This window comes from Hydra vulgaris, chromosome 09 (assembly GCF_038396675.1).
Source record: "Hydra vulgaris chromosome 09, alternate assembly HydraT2T_AEP".
Lineage (NCBI taxonomy): Eukaryota > Metazoa > Cnidaria > Hydrozoa > Anthoathecata > Hydridae > Hydra > Hydra vulgaris.
The window spans coordinates 40,710,358-40,727,500 of record NC_088928.1 but is presented as its reverse complement, the minus strand read 5'-3'; the positions used below and the strand labels follow the sequence as shown (position 1 = coordinate 40,727,500).

Sequence of the window (17,143 nt, the reverse complement as noted above, 5' to 3'; positions counted from 1 at the left end):
TGATGAAAAAACTAGATGAATAAGTCTTTTTGTAGCACTTAGGAACAATCACAGTAAATGGATGAGTCTTAATTGAATGATGAGTAATATGATAATGAATTTTAGTTGATGGCACAAGAGATGCTAACTCTTTAGAGCAGCACCCATTATAGTATTTATAGAAAAGAAAAAGAGAAGCAATATTACAACAATGTGACAATGATTGAAGGTTGGCTATGTAGATCCAACTATGTTTACAATGCATTTTTGCACCTTGTCTAAAAGAGAAAGGGCATCATTCAAAGATTCGCTCCAGGTATGGCAACAGTATTCCATACAAGGACAGATTTGAGATTTATGGAGATAAAGGAAAGGATATAACATATATAATATATATATAATCCGGAATAAGACAGTGGCAAGCACGGTGAAGAGATGCAACCTTAGCTGATGCTAATTATGCAATGGATTTGATATATGGTTTCAAAGAAAGATCGGAAGTAAAAGTTAATCCAAGAAGGCGAAGGGTAGATGACTCATCAAGTACATCTGTTCATAGATATAATAAGATCTAGATTGTTGTGATAGCAATTAGAATTAGAAAAATTGAGTTTTTTCTGAGTTAAAATTCAACAGCCACTGAAAGCCCCATGTTGTAGCAGAAGTGAGATCCTTTTTCGAGCTCAAATGTCCCCTCCAAGCTATCAGAGAGTGTTGACTTCTTATCAAGACAAGAATAAATGGCAGTATCATCAGTGAATAATGCCATCTTAGATGAGAGAGTTTCTGGGAGATCATTAATGCAAATTAAAAAAAGTATAAGGCCAATGATAGAAACTTGAGGAGCCCCTGAGGTTACAGGAAATGAAGAAGAGTGCTGTCTATTGAGGACAACTTTTATACTATGATCGGTTAGGATAAATATTAAAAATGCAAAAAAATTTAAAGGGAAATGGTATGGATTTATGAGGTTTTATAATTAAATTTGTTTACATTGAAATAAAGATGGTTAAAACAATGAAAAAAAACTTTTAGTTTAGTTTTCTTTAATGTTACATGATTATAGTTCACTCTAAGTTGTATTTAACTTTTAGTTTAGTTTTCTTTAATGTTACATTACTATAGTTCACTCTAAGTTGTACTTTACTTTTAGTTTAGTTTACTTTAATGTACATTAATGTTACATTAGTATAGTTCACTCTAAGTTGCACTTAGAGTGAACTATACTAGTTGTAAGTTGACATTAGTTGTAGGTTGACAATGTTGGCCCACTTTTTACTGTTATGTTGTAGGCGCAAGGTTAGCTGAAGTGCTACCAAACTAACACACTTTGTTAAAAACACATTGGTCCAACATCAAATCAATGCTTCAAACATAGTTTCAATGTCAGGTCAACGTTTTTTCAATGAAGCGTGCTAGCTGGGTACAGTTAGTTTTAGCAGTTACAGTTAGCTAGTTTGTAAAAAATTGTTGTGTTAGCATGTCTCAACAAAAATATTATGTAGGGTCAATGTTGGAACAATGTTGGCATAAGGCATACAGCATTTTTTCAATATTGACATAATACAGTGTGTTGGCTCATATGATTTGATGCTCATCAAAGCAATTTTGATATCATAATAGGTTTTACAGGTTGGCACTAGGTTGGCACATTATTGGTATTAAATTGTGAGAATTACATTGGCCCAACAAAGTTGGAGTTGCGTTGGCAAATAAGTTGCTGGTTATTGTCAGAATAGTAGGCAGTTGAGTGGTACTATGTCAAATGTTACCCTGATTTTTATATTGTTCTTAAATTTTTTAAGTTAATAAAGTTCTAATAAATTTTTGGGTTTTTAGTTAAAAGTTATTTATTATTAATATTATAATACATAAACATTTCACATCACTGCTACTTTTCTCCTTTTCTCTCCATCACGATCTTTTGCAAAGCAAAGCCATGCCTTCGCTTTGCAAAATGGGACACGCAACATTGCTATCCGTACCACAACATGTGGACAGATTATGTCAAACAGCATCTAAATAAAATCAAATATTCGTTAGGTGACAATAAACTGATTTTCATTTCACATTCATTTAATTTGATTTTTCAAATATCTTCTAATCTGGTAATCTAAATAAGAATTAAAATTTTATATTTATTTTAAAAATAGTAATAATGGTAAGAGTAAATCTAGAGTAAGATTAAATAATAATCGTTTAACGCAGGGTCAGCAACCTATTATAAGTGGAGAGCCATTTTTTTTTAAATAACTAAAAAAAAGCACCTTACTAGGAGTCGCAATGAAGATGAATCCACATATTATTATTTTATGATGTTTAATAACATTTAAGTATAAAACTTGGGCAGGTTGAAGAGCCACACAGTTTAAATAAAAAAGCTGCATGCAGCTCACGAGCAGAAGGTTGCTGACCACAAAAAAAGTGCACTATTTATAATTTGGCAAAGCTTGCTATTGCTAAAGGCATATTTCCTCCCTTTCAGTTTCCAATTACAAGCAACTGCATTGTTATTTGTCATCAACCTCTTCATAATATTTCTTGTTGATTCAGAAAAAGTTGTTCCACCACACTGACTCAAATAGCGTGTCTAAGGAAATTAAAAATTAAAAAACTCTTTTAAAAGATGTTATTTACAATGTATTAAATTTAAAGTAACTTGAACCAAAATATTTGGTGAACCGAACAATTACAACAAATACATTATCTTACAAACTTCCCTTGTCTAGACAATCTGTTTCAATTTTTTTTAACTGTTCCATTTATGAAACCGGCAGCCCAAAATTGTCTAAACTTGTTTCTATAATGCCACGCTGCTGAGATAATAATTGTTGCAGAAACAAAATTATAGTTTGGTTGCCCTGTTTGATCTCTTCTAATAATATTAATTGTTGACGATCATTTACTAAATGTAAAGAAAAATAAAACAGGTATACTCTTTAACAAAATACATAAAGTAATACTTTAATAAAAATAATAGTATATAGAAACAAAAGATTTCCTTTATATCTTAAGTCATATTAAGTTACAACAAACAAACAAATTCATCATTTTTTTAAACACACATTAAACACACCTCCAACACAGTGATTAACCAAATCAGATGATAATTGGTCCACTTGCAATGCTCTAGCAAGCATTGGTGTTGGTATAGATGATGGTAGTACAGTTTGGTTAGCTGTTTACACAAAGTATTTGTATATATAAAATAATTTGATTTAGTAAATTTTTACAATTACGTATTTACACAAACACACACAGTTTTCAAACACATTATTTAAACTTTTACAAAGATTAAATTATATTTATAATATTGTAGTCTAATTTATATAATGTAACAGTAGAAAAATTAAAAAAAAGCTGTAAATTAACCTTCATTACTAAAGGTACTAGATACATCAACTACAAATAATGGAGAAGGAGAGCAGATAGTAGATTTAATAGATTGAGGCCCATTTTGAATTTCTATGCACAAATTATACAATTTTTAAATATAGTAAATATTTATATACATAATGCTTTATAAATATATTAGTAATATCAAATATTCTTCAAAACAAAATATGTTATAATGATTAATAAATAAATAACAAAATTCAAACATCTAAGCAGACTGCAACTGAGGATGAGGATGAGTCGAAAACTGCAGGTTTGAGTTTGAAATCGAAATAGACAACTTTTTTTTTCTACTTTCAGATTTTGTATAATCTGAATCTGAATCATTTGATTTATTCCATGAAATCGGTAACGAGCTAAATTGATTTTCAACCCTTTTTATTCCAGACAAAAGTTTTATTTTAATAAAAGAAAATCATAACATTGCATAACATCATGTGAACAATAAACTTAAATAATAAAATGAACTAAGTTGGAATAAAAAATTTACCCTTTTACTTTCCTTTTTTTTTGTGTCAACTTCAAATTCTGTTGTAAGTTCTGAGTAGTTCTCTGCTATGTTCACTTGGAACTAACAATATCATATGTGCCTTTAAGATATTGAGTTAAAAAGTATTTATATTTTCTTTTAATAAATAAGGAAAGTTTCAAACCATTAAATGTAAAACATGCTTACTGTAAGAATGCAGTACTCTAACAAGGAACTGCTTCCAACTACAGGGTGGCCACGCCACCTAAAAAATCCTAAAATATCTTAATATTTGAAAAACCTCCTATAAAGACTAAACTTCTCCTAAAATATACTTAAATTTCAAAAATAAATGCATGTCTTAGAGTGATGTGCTGGCTTTTAACTATGTGGATAAAAGGGACCTTTAAAAAGTAGACTGCAAAGTTGATCAATCAATTCCTTGAGAGTATATGCAATTTTGATTCCAAAAGAGTTCAGTCCCAAGCTGTGATCTTTACAGGAGTTAGATTGTTGGAAGGCAACTGAATTTTGGCAGTTTTTATTATATACTGGGAGTTTGAAGAAATTAATCCATCATTTAAATTTGTCCTTACAGCAAACCATATGTCAGTTGTCTGAACATAAGCTTTTAAGACCGATTATGGCTAATAAAAGTAATATAGAGCTAAAATATGCCCATGAAGTGGGGCCCATAACATTTGAATTTATCAATGTTAATTATATTCGAAATAAACAGTTGCAGTTTGATAATATTTTGTTTGTGTATCTAAAAATTATTCATTTTTTTCACGCAATAATAATATTATTATTTGGATAAAAAACATTTTGCAGATTGAAAATGATATTACTATTGTTTACCAACACTTTTTAATAAAAATCTCATTGTATGAACTGACACTTTTTAAATCTGGCAATTCGGGTATATATTCTTTATCTAGACCTGATCCAAATCTAAAGTGCATCTATAACACCCAAATTGCTAAAAAGTTTGTTGGATTGTGGTATAAAGAAGGCCACTTGGCTTGGTATTCCTATTCCTCTTTATGAAAGAATACATGAAAAAGTTAAAGGTTTAAAGATTTGATAAATTTGATAATAATATAATAAATTTTAAAATCTGATTTAGTTTTAATGTCTAATCAACAGTTTAAAAACTACTAACCTAATATAAGTTATAAAAAGAAATAAAAAATTATTCCACAATTATAAAAATAATTATTAAAATTGTTAGTAGTTTTGAAACCTTGAATTATTTTGATCATCTTATATCATAGGCGCTATATAAAGTGTTTAAGATGAAAAAGTAATTTAAGATTGTTAATGCATATAGGCATTCTCGTCCAGAATTACCTAGTTCATTATAATTACTACTGTTACTGCCCATGTTTAGGCAGTAGGGGAATTTTTAAGACTAAGGTAACAAACAAATATATATAATATATATATATATATATATATATATATATCCATATACATATATATATATATATATATATATATATATATATATATATATATATATATATATATATATCTATATATATCCATATATATATATATATATAGTTCTATAAATTGTTGCATTTGGGAGTACGGAAAGTAAAAAATGATTCTTCTGTCAACAAATATGTCACTTTTATTTACTTTTGACTTTTGTCCAACATTTCCATGTTGTCTGAAAATTAAAACCCTTAATTTAATTACAAATTAATCATTTTTTTTAAAAACCGCAAAAATGCAAATTTAATTCTGAATGTTTTTAAAACATTCTAAATGTTTTTAAACATTTTGAATGTTTTTAATAATATAAACAATATTTTAATTTTTTTTAATAAAATGTTTTTATTTTTATTTTTTTACTGTAAATCATGCACGGGGTGTTGCTACATTGACTATCTTATAGCCTGACTTGCAACAAAGTGCTGCTACATTGACTGACAAATAGCCTGACTCGCAACGGAGTGTTGCTACATTGACTGAGGGTTTGGTTGGGGCAGACAGTCTATCAAGTAAAAAAAAAAGTCCGGTCTTGCATTTTAATTTTTACTTTTTGTCAACAAAATACAGAAAAACTTTCCGACAACCAGTTAGGAGTTATATATATATATATATATATATATATATATATATATATATATATATATATATATATATATATATATATATATGCCAAATCAATACAGTTAAACCAAATAATACCAAATTAAATTGTACCAATTTTACAACCAGTGTTGTTTCATGCCACATTCAATAAACATCTTAATGTTAAGAGGAGTTCTGTTTGATAGAAATATAAGTTTATTTAATTTAATAAATAATTTAAAAATGTAATTTCAACTTGTATAAATGTAAATGTTTCAACAATGCATACCAACTATTTATATAATGCAACTTGTTTTCCTACCTGAAATTTATGCTGTGTTAATAAAACAAAATGGTTTTGGGAACTTTGTTGAAAAATTTGAAGAGAAACAAGATATCCTTGTTAAGTTTATGAAGTTATTATCTTTTTTCTCAAACGCTTTTAGTTGATCACATAAATATACTAAGTTTCCATAACACATGTGTTATGTTTAATAGCAGGTCTATGCTATAAGCTATTATCCTAAGGACTAACTAGAAATTTTAAGTTTTTATTATTATAATCTATATATATATATATATATCTATATATATATATATATATATATATATATATATATATATATATATATATATATATATATATATATGTATATATATATATATATATATATATATATATATATATATATATATATATATATATATATATATATATATATATATATCTATGTATATATTTTTCTATAGTTTGATATTTAAACTGTTTGATGTAAAAAATGGCTCTTAATGACTCTTTTTCTTAAAAAATCATTCAATTTAATCGAGTAAACTAATAAAGTGTTAACTTTTTTTAAAAAAACTTTAAAAGGGCAACTTTATAGGTTGGAATATTTTTTATTTTTTTAATAAAAATATTCTAAATATTTATTTGTATTTATTTACTGTTTACATACATCGATTGACAAATAGGTATAACATGCGAGGAGTGCTGCTACATCAATTGACAAATAGATAGGTATGCAAGGAGTGCTTCTAAATTAACTGACAAATAGTACATGTGAGGAGTGTTGCTATATTGCTAAATATATATATATATTTTTCTGTTTACATACATACACTGAAAAATAGGTAGAACATGAGTGCTTCTACATCATCTGAGGGTTTTGGTTTGGGCAGGCAATCTATCAATAAATTTTTTTTTTTTAAGTTTTCAAACTTTTTCTGGTTTTCTAAATTAATTTTTTTTTTAAAAACATTAAGTTTACATTTTAAGGTAAAAATTAAAGACAACCATGCAAATTCAGATGACCATGCAAGTTTAGATGACCATGCAAGTTTATATATAGATAAAATCTTTTTTAAACAGGCTCTAGTGTTTCAGAATTTTTCTCTTCTGATTTACACAAGGGAAAAAATTTAAAGACTCAAAGCTCAAGAATAATAGATTTTAAAAAGCCAGTATTGCTTTTTCCAGCCAAAATCTAGTATGGATTACAGAAGTACAATATCATTTTTTAAATTCAAAAAAATAGAAAATAAAGGAGCTTTTTGAACTTTAAAGTCATTATCTTAAAGTTCATGCTTGTCTATTTTTGAAAATCTTTAAAAAAATCAAACAAATTGAGTAATCATCCAAACTAATTTGTAGGTATTAGTGTTATCATTTTGTTTATTATTGATTATTTTATTATTCAAAAGTTCTAAAATTAAATAATTTTTAGAAATTAACAAATAAGCAAAAAAAATTTTGTTTTTGTTTTTAGGAGTGAAATAAAAAGCTGTTGTAGATTTAAAAATTCTGTGATGTTTTGCTACTCAAGAATAAATCCATGCACAGTTTTGATTGTTATCGGTTACTTTAAAGAACATGATTGTGTTTTGTTGTTATATGATAAACAGTTAGTTTGGGTATACCTTTACCAACTTTGGGAAATGCTTCAAAATAAATTTGATGGAACAGGTAGTTTATTTTCTTAACAAACATCAATCAAACAAGATTATAATTTTTTTTTTAGATCAGCAAATGGTACAGAAAATAGATTTGTTAACAAGTTTCTGTATGTTATGGTAACTAGTTTTTCATAAAGCTTCATTGTACATTATAAAGACATAAGAAAAGTTAAGAATAGAATTTCAAGTTTATGAATTGTTCGGAAATCGAATACAATATTTTAAAGTTCGGGGATGTTTTTGATTATTATACTTTATAGTTTTTAAATATAATACTTGATACTAACTTTATAGTTTTTAAATATAAGTAGAGTTGCAGTCTTGTTGACACCTTTCATAACTTACAGAGTTATATAACTTAAGTGGAAGGTAAGTTTAGTGATATTGTTTTTGATAACTTTTGAGCTCTAATTTACTTTTATTCCAAGAATTAATTATTTAAGATTTGTTAAATTAAATATAAATCAAAATATTTAATTTAGTTTGAAAATTGAATTTTTCTGTTTAGTGTCTTTAAAAAGTGTAAAAATTTTTAAATTATTTTAATACTTGCAGTGATGCAATTTTTAACAAAGTAAAATTAAATTTTTTTTTGTTCTTTATTTCTTGACTTGAAGTTTAGGTAAACTAAGAACAAAAAAAAATTGAAAAAAAAAATTTATATTGATTTCTACATTAAAAATAAAGCTGCAATAATAAACAAAAGATTTTAAATTGCAAATTTTTAATATAATACTTTTAATAAAAAAATTAGTTTGTTGATAAAATGCGAACTGAAAACCAGTAAAGTTTGAATTTATTTACAAATTAAACCATATTTCAAAGAACACAAATTTTTTATTAATTTAAATATAAATAAATTTACATGTTAATAATTTATATTTTATTAGGTATTATATATACATCATGTATGTGATACATACAATACATCAAACAATTGTCAATGCATAATCATACAAGTATTAAAACATGAAATAGGTTAGGGGTATAAAATAGGGATAGCCAGAGTTAAATGTACATTCATTAGCTGAGAGTTTGGTCGGAGCTTTTGGCTGATGGTAGTCTAAGAAACTAATTCACTCCTAACAAGGCTTCAGCAACCTCTATTTAAGTTAAGAGTTTTCAGAATAAAGAATATTGTTCAAGAGAGAGAAAGCAGTTGACAGAATACTCAAAAAACTGTAATTTGAAGGAATTAGGAAAACAAGATGGATGGATAAGATGAAGATGGGGGAAAGTTATAAAGTTTTTAGACTGACACAGTAAAAGGATGCAACTTAGGTGAATGACAAGTCAAGTAATAATAAGTTAATGGAGATAATAGCTCATTTGAGCAGTGACCAAGATAGTATTTGTTGAAATAAGAAAGAGATGCAATTATAGGATAGTGGTTCACACATGGTAAAAAGAGCAGATCCATCATTTAAAATACATTTTTAGACTTTGTCAAGAGGAGAAAGGGCATCATTAGAAAAACCAAATATGACAAAAGTATTCAATACAGGGGCAAATTAGATATTTGTAGCGGTAGAAAATGGAATCAGAAGTAAGAAAATGGCAAGCACAATAAAGAATGGTAACCTCAGCAGATACTAATTGGCAATTAGTTTTTTTCTTTTTTTGTTTTGTTCTGATTCGCTTCCAACAAGGTTGCAAGCAACCACTATTAAATTAGAAGTTACTAGAAACAAATAATAAAGTTGTAGAGCAAGGAAATGGTTGACAGAAGACTTAAAAAGTTAAAGGTTGAATGAGTCAGGAAAAGATGAAGATGGGAGAGAATGGGAGAAAAAAAAGGGTTGAGATGCAGGGAAAAAAACTAGACGAATTAAGGTTATTAGAGCATGCAAAGACAGATACAGTAAAAAATGAGACTTTGCTGAATGACATGTCGAGGCTGATTCCATCAACAGCTGTAATATATCAGAGTACTAACAGTGCTATGTTGCACATGGATGGTGTCCCTGTTTGTACTTTTAGTGTACATTGTTGAGGCCACATTTGGAGCCCTTTGTTAAAGTTTAGGATTTATTAATAGTATTGAGGCAATTGCTTGGGCTATTAAATAGTGTACTATTTGTGGTTTGAGTCAAGCTATTTGAAATTTAAAAATGACTAAAGTACCAAAAACTATAAAACTCAAAAAACCATTGTCATCACCAAGTTCTCTAAATCTATCATTCACTAATATTCATGGTCTTTAAAGTAACTTTTCTTCTATTGAGTCTTTTCTCTTGCAAAGTTTATCAGACCTATTTGCACTTTGTGAGACTAATTTGAGTTCGGCTGTCTCATCTTGTGATCTTAGTGTTGATAATTATCTTCCTTTAAATTGTATAGATTCCAATAGTCACATGCTCGGCCTGGGCATTTATATTCAAAAAAATTCACCAATTTGTCTGGAAACTAGGTTTGAATTCACAGACTATTTTTATATGTACTTTTGTTAAGCACCACTTTACTCTATCACCTTTCTCTTTGTTCAATATCGCTCTCCTTCATCTTATAACTGCACTCTTTTCAATGTTATTTCTGATCAATTTGACCAAGCCCTCTCTCTTTATACTTCAGCTAATATTTTTGTTGTTGATGACTTTAATGCTCATCACACTGAGTGGCTTGGCTCTAGTGTCAGTGACTATGCAGGCATTAAAACCCACAACTTTTGCCTTTCTCAATCTCTAACTCAAATAGTCAACTTTCCAACTTGCTTTCCAGACAATTAAAATCATTTATCCTCTCTACCTGACTTATGTCTTGTTTCTGATCCTAGTCAGTGCTTAGTTTCTGCACATTCACCCTTAAGTGCTTCTGATAATGGTTGGATCTCTCTAAAACTATTATCTCATTCTTCTTCATCATCAGAACCCCCCTTTCAACATACCTCTTACAACTACCTTAAAGCTGAATGGAACTCTTTCCATGATTTTCTTTGTGATGGCCCTTAAGCAGAAATCTTTCATCTTCCTACTGACAAATGTGCTTTTTAGTTAACTTCTTGGATTCAGGCTGGCGTGGAATCCTTTATTCTCTCTCGACGATTCCAAGTCATGTCTCACTCTTCTCCATGGTTTTCCTCACATTGTGCTGCTGCAATTTTCAATGGAAACTATTATTTCCATATCTATCAGCAAAACAATTCTCCAGAAAACAGGTTTTGCTATTGCTAGAAAGCATTGTAAAAAGGTTTTGTCTAAATCCAAAGCCCGCTATTCTCAGGTCACGAAATCTCATATTTCATCTCAAAAAGTGCTAGAGTGGGTCCGACTATGTTTACAATGCATTTTTAAACTTTGTCTAGAAGAGAAAGAGCATCATTAGAAGAACCAGCCCAAATATGACAACAGTATTCCATACAGGGACAAATAGGAGATTTGTAGAGGTAGAGAATGAAATCAGGAGAGAGAAAATGGAGAGCACAATAAAGAGAAAACCTTATCAGATGCTAATTTAGCAATCAATTGTATATTCAACAGGTTGCCATTCATTAATATAGGAATGTCGACAGTACTGAAATAATTGTTTGCAGTAATTAACTGAGTTTTGTTGGAGATAAAATTTACAAGCCACTGTATGCCCCAATCTGTTACAGTAGTGAAATCAGATTCAAGATCGACTGTCTGTTTTAAGCGATCAAAAAGAGAAGACTTATTGTCAAGAAAGAAGTATAAAGTTGAGTCATCAGGAAAAAAAAAGCTACTTTAGATGTAAGGTTGTTGGGAAGATCATTTATCTAGATAAGAATAAAAAAGGACCAAGGATAGAACCTTGAGGTACCCAGAAGTTATTGGAAATAAAGAAGAGTGTTGGTCTTCGAGGATGACTTTAATAAAGCGGTTAAAAAGAAACAATTTGATAATCTCAAAAACTTTCTTAAATACACCATATGAAACAAGCTTATGGAGAAGACTAGCATGCCAAACTTCATCAAAAGCCTTGGATATGTCAAGAGCAATTGCCCTACTCTCTCTGCCTCCATCTAATGCACGATAAAATCTTTCAGTCACAGCAGTTAACAAGTCAGCTGTAGAGCAAGAGAATTGAAAACCGTATTGGTTGTGTGACAGTAAGTTAATTGACTCAAGATGAGATGTGAGAAATTTTATCAAGACACTATCTCTAGCCTTTACTCAACCAAGAGCCCCAAGGCAGGTGAATTTTAGCTAGATGCAGTTAATATCTGCCCAAGATGAGTATTTTTAACGACACACCACCTCAAGTCTTTACTCAACCAAGAGTCCCAAAGCAGGGGATTTTTTAAGTCAGAGTTTGTTTCTCTTAACCTTTGCCTAAAAAAGCACACTCTACAAGGCAGCAGGTAGTACTGGATTACATAATACCAGTAGCAGGGTGATCATTATGATCGATAACCTGACCTGGAGTAATTAAAAGTAGCTACTTCCTGCAAACAGTACCTTAAAAAATTGGTCATGGTATTTTGGAAATGCATTAGGAGTTGGATATATGTATTCCATGAATTATATTGTATATATTTGTATAGAATTGTATATATGATTTCCATGAGAGGTCTGTAGTAAATGATTGTCCAAGAAGGCATAAAGTAGAGGACTCAGTTGTCTTCACACAGTGAGAGTCTTTCATCAATATACAAATATCAACAATATTGCAATAATTATTTTAAGTAACTGATTTTTTATGGAGTTAAAATTCACAAGCCTATTTAAAAAAAGGAGAGATTCAAGATCAGCTGTCTGTTCTAAGTGATCAAAAAGAGATGACTTTTTGTCAAGACAAGAGTATATAATTGTGTTGTCAGCAAATAGAATTACTTTAGATTTAAGATTGTCTGGAAGACTATTTTAATTATTAAAATTAATAAAAATGAGAAACAATGCTGGACCAAGTACAGAATGTGGTAGCCCAGAGGTTTTTGAAAAGAAAGAAAAGAGTGTTGGTCTTTAAGCATGACTTTGATACAGGCCAGAAAGGAATGATTTAATAATCTCAAAGTAAGTTAATACATTACTAACTACCGCTAAGACCATGAATACCTAATACCAAAAAACCTTTCTAGTTCTTAGTACCAAGAAACCTACCTAGTACCTAGTACTAAGAAACTTACCTGGTATATAGTACTATGAAATTAGTTCTTAAATTAAAATTAAATTATTTAATTAATTCATTTTTTCAGAAAAGATTAGACATCTTTAAATTAATCAATAACAACTGCAAACTGTTTTACCCACACATTAATTTTTTGCCACATACGTGCCATTTTTTTTCTTTATTTGGTTGTGTTTTTTACTGTTGTTTTGTAATTTTGGTGTTCTAAGTGCATCGCAATTTTAAGACCTTGTGTTTAATCTAAGTGATGATCCCTCTGCGCCTTGGACTCCACAACAGTATGGGTATACATTTTCATAATATCTATTATTGATCTTGACTGAGTTCTTTTAACGAATATTGTCTACTTTCTTGGCATTGTCATTTCACAATCTTTTTTGACTAAATTAAAAATGATTATTTTGTGAATGTAAAACAAAGCACTGCTCTCTGTCAAAAACTGTCTACATCTTGAAAAACTAAACTTATCTTTTTCTTTTAGCTTTTCGCAGGCATTTATTTTGAGCTGTTTTAACTGTTTTTATTTTTTATTAGTATTTAAGTTATTATTTACTTATTAACTATCATTAAGAAACTCGGCAGCAACACAACATTTTTTTTGTTGATAAAATTTTATTTAGTATTTTTTTGACAGTTTTTAAGATTTAAAGACACATTTTTTTCAATTGTGCATATTGCCTCTGCATATTTGTTGTTTACTTTATAATGCATCTTTACCATGCATATTGAAATAAATTCTTTTAAAAGAAAATAGGCGTAAGAAAAAAAAATGTTGAAAAAATTCCAGTTACAATTGGTTTACTATTTTACTATTATTGCCTGAGTTTTTACTCAAAAAGTAAAGTGTTTTTACTCAAAAAGTATTTTTGAGTAAATTTTACTCAAAAAGTATTTTTTGAGTAAAGTAATTACTATTATTGCCTGTGTTTTTACTCAAAAAGTAAGCGCAGGGACCATTTTTTAGGCCCATTTTTGAGCCCATTTTTGTGTACAGATATCAGGTAAGCCAGTTTAAATATTGGCCCGGGCAACGCCGGGTAACTCTAGCTATCTTAATATATATAAAGGACAATGTGTGTTTGAGTGTGTTTGTTTGTTTGTTCTCTATAGAAATCCAAACCGCCGGACCGATCTCGATGAAATTTGGCATGGGGGTAGTCCTCGAGGCGGAGAAGGTTCTTAGCTGGGTTTTGACCCCGTACCCCGACCCCCGGGGTCAGGGGGGCCCAAATTGGGTCCACGTTGGCTCTGCAGCCTCAGCCGTGCGATTTGGTGAAAACTTTATAAAACAAAAGTTTATAAAACAAAAGTTTATAAAACAAAACTTTATAAAACAAAAGTCTCTGAAAAAAAACTCTGACAGTTGACTTTCGACAAACACTGCCAGTCATTCCACGGTCAACAAGTGCTGATGAGCTAAATGCCTGTCTAAAAGCTTCCTACCTGTGGAGGAGTGTCAGAACACTTCATTTGACAACAAACATGAGGGTAAAGTTGTCTGGTGATCTGTCAGCAGGAGCCTTTTCCAATCAGCTCCTTGCCTTGGGCAATGGTGAGGCACCAGTTGATGTGCAGACAGGGCTCATTAAATTCCCTGCCAACTTTTGAACACTGGTGGATTCTGCAGAGGAACTCATTGTCAAGGTGTTTCCCAACATCCAGCAGAGTTTCACCAGACATGACTGGATCTGTGAGAGAGCTATTCTGGCTCCCAAAAATGAGTCTGTCACGAAGATCAATATGCAGATCCAGAAAATGCTCCCAGGCAATGAAAAGTCCTACAACTCCATTGACATGGTTATGGACCCCAGTGAAGCTGTCAACTATCCAACAGAATTTCTGAACTCTTTAGAACCATCTGGATGTCCTCCTCACATTCTTCACCTGAAAGTTGGAGCACCAATCATTCTCCTTCGCAACCTCGACAGTCCCAAGCTCTGCAATGGAACTCGACTCATCATCAAAGCTATCCTTTCAAACTTGATTGAAGCAACTATACTGACTGGATGTGGCAAAGGTGAGAATGTCTTCATTCCAAGGATTCCAATGATTCCCAATGACCTCCCATTCAGTTTCAAGCGCCTCCAGTTTCCAGTCAGGCTGGCTTTTGCCATGACCATTAACAAAGCGCAGGGACAGTCACTCAAAGTGGCTGGCATCAATTTGGAACAGCCCTGCTTTTCTCACGGCCAGCTCTATGTTGCATGCTCCAGAGTTGGATCTCCACGAAATCTTTTCATTTTGACTCCAGAAGAAAAAACCAAGAACATTGTCTATCAGAAGGCTCTTCAGTGAAAGAAATCCTCTTTAATGAAGTCCTATTAAAAGAAAACAATAACAATCCAATGTGAAGAAATTACCCATGATTTAACTTTTGTAACATGTTCAACTTTTTTTTCCAGTGTGAGAGAACAATTTAATTGAAAAATTTGAGTAAATGTTCTTTTGGAAATTCTTAATTTGTTGTTTTTAAGTGGAAAATAAACAAAATGTCTTTTTCTTCCTTAATGTCTTTCAGTTATTTCATAGCTTCAACCAACAGGGTCACATTTTGTGGGATTATTGTGCAACACTAAAAAATATTGCACAATCTTACTGTGCATAGCCCAAATTAGTATAACAAAGTTCCAGATGCTCATTTACTTTTAAATATTGGCCCGGGCAACGCTGGGTAACTCCAGCTAGTTTTATTATAAAGAACACATTTTGAGAACTTAATGAGACTTTGATGCATTTCATTCTGTGTTTATGTGTTTGTGTGTGTGTGTCTGTATGTGTATGTTTGTCCAGAAGTTAAAGTTTTTTTTAGGTTTTTGTTGTGGTTCTTTATATATAAATATTGAAGTTTTTTACTATTAGACCCTATAATATATAAGTATGTATGGTAGATATGTCATACATACTTACATTAAAATTGAAATTTATTACTGTTTTATATTACATTTTTGTTCATTTCCAGCTGGTTACATCATTATGCGTAGACCTGAATCAGAATCTATTCAAACTCAAATAAAATTGACAATTTCTAAAGATATCTATTTGGTTACAGATAAGCGTTATTTGCTTGATAAGTACGCAACTAGCTTTGTTAGTGCAATGGATTCTTGGAGTTTATGGTTGAATCATCCCTTAGTGAATTCAGACGGCTCACAGACTGAAATAGAGAAGAGTGTTGTATGTGATGGGTCATTATTTTTAATTCAACTTGTAAAGGAATATGCCACTACTCATCTGGATTGTGCTAACCATAAAAGTGATTTTTTATTATCAAGCAACAAACTTGTGTCAGTTGTAATGAATACTGACATATTCAAATTTATTAAATTCAGCACTGACATTATGTCCAAAGAAGATCAAAAATTACTAAGTTGTTTTTGCAGTCACCTAAAGAATTTGTTTCAATATTCAAAAAACCCAATAAAAAAAAATTTAGAGCGCCGCAGCTCTTTTAGGAAAAAGAAATCTTCGAATCTGAATGGGGTGTTGACATTTGACGTTATTTTATCCTGTGTTATACTGTTTTGGCCCAATTACATTAAAAATAAAGGTACAAATGGTGAAACTCTCTCTCAAGCTATTCAACATGAACTTGGAAATTTTGAAAAAAGTACGATAACTGCATTGCAATATCAAATAAGTATATTTTTAAAATACATGAACTCGCTTTATATTTCTGAGAGTACATGATCTTGAACATGGTAAGAAATAAATTGTTATATGAATTAATAATTTAAATTTGTACTTAAAATAACGCCTAATATTTTATATAATGTTAATTCTTTTGTATTAATTTTATATTTGGAATATTTTTGATATACTGTAAATAATTCTTTTCAATAGAATTCAAGAAAAATTTTTACAAAAAAATCCTTAAGTAAATTTTGTGTGTTCTTGTTTTTTCGTCTGCGAACAGTTGAAAAGTTTTTTAGTTTTCTTGCTTAACACCATCAAAAACTCTGATATGTAAAATAAAAAAAAACTGATATGCAAAACAAAACAAAAACGTCTTAAATTTATTGAAACTTTTTACATACTCTAAAATTATTGTTACATACTGAACTTCCCTAACATATTTACATACTGTTATGTTACTTATTGTTACATACTGAACTTCCCTAACAGTAATAATTGCGAGGTTTGCAACGGTTAATCTATTATTAATGATCAAGGATACAA

General features: G+C 30.0%; 1 protein-coding gene across 1 annotated transcript in view; it reads left to right on the top strand.

Annotated features, from left to right (window-relative positions):
- LOC101235984 (uncharacterized) overlaps positions 1 to 16,849 on the top strand; it is a 23,183-nt gene extending 6,334 nt beyond the window's left edge. The window contains exons 2-3 of the mRNA XM_065805709.1: positions 7,696 to 7,892; positions 15,927 to 16,849. Of these exons, the coding sequence (XP_065661781.1) occupies positions 7,696 to 7,892; positions 15,927 to 16,654 (925 nt within the window). The 3' untranslated portion in view covers positions 16,655 to 16,849. The remainder of the gene's footprint in view (positions 1 to 7,695; positions 7,893 to 15,926) is intronic.
- Positions 16,850 to 17,143: the final 294 nt, after the last annotated feature.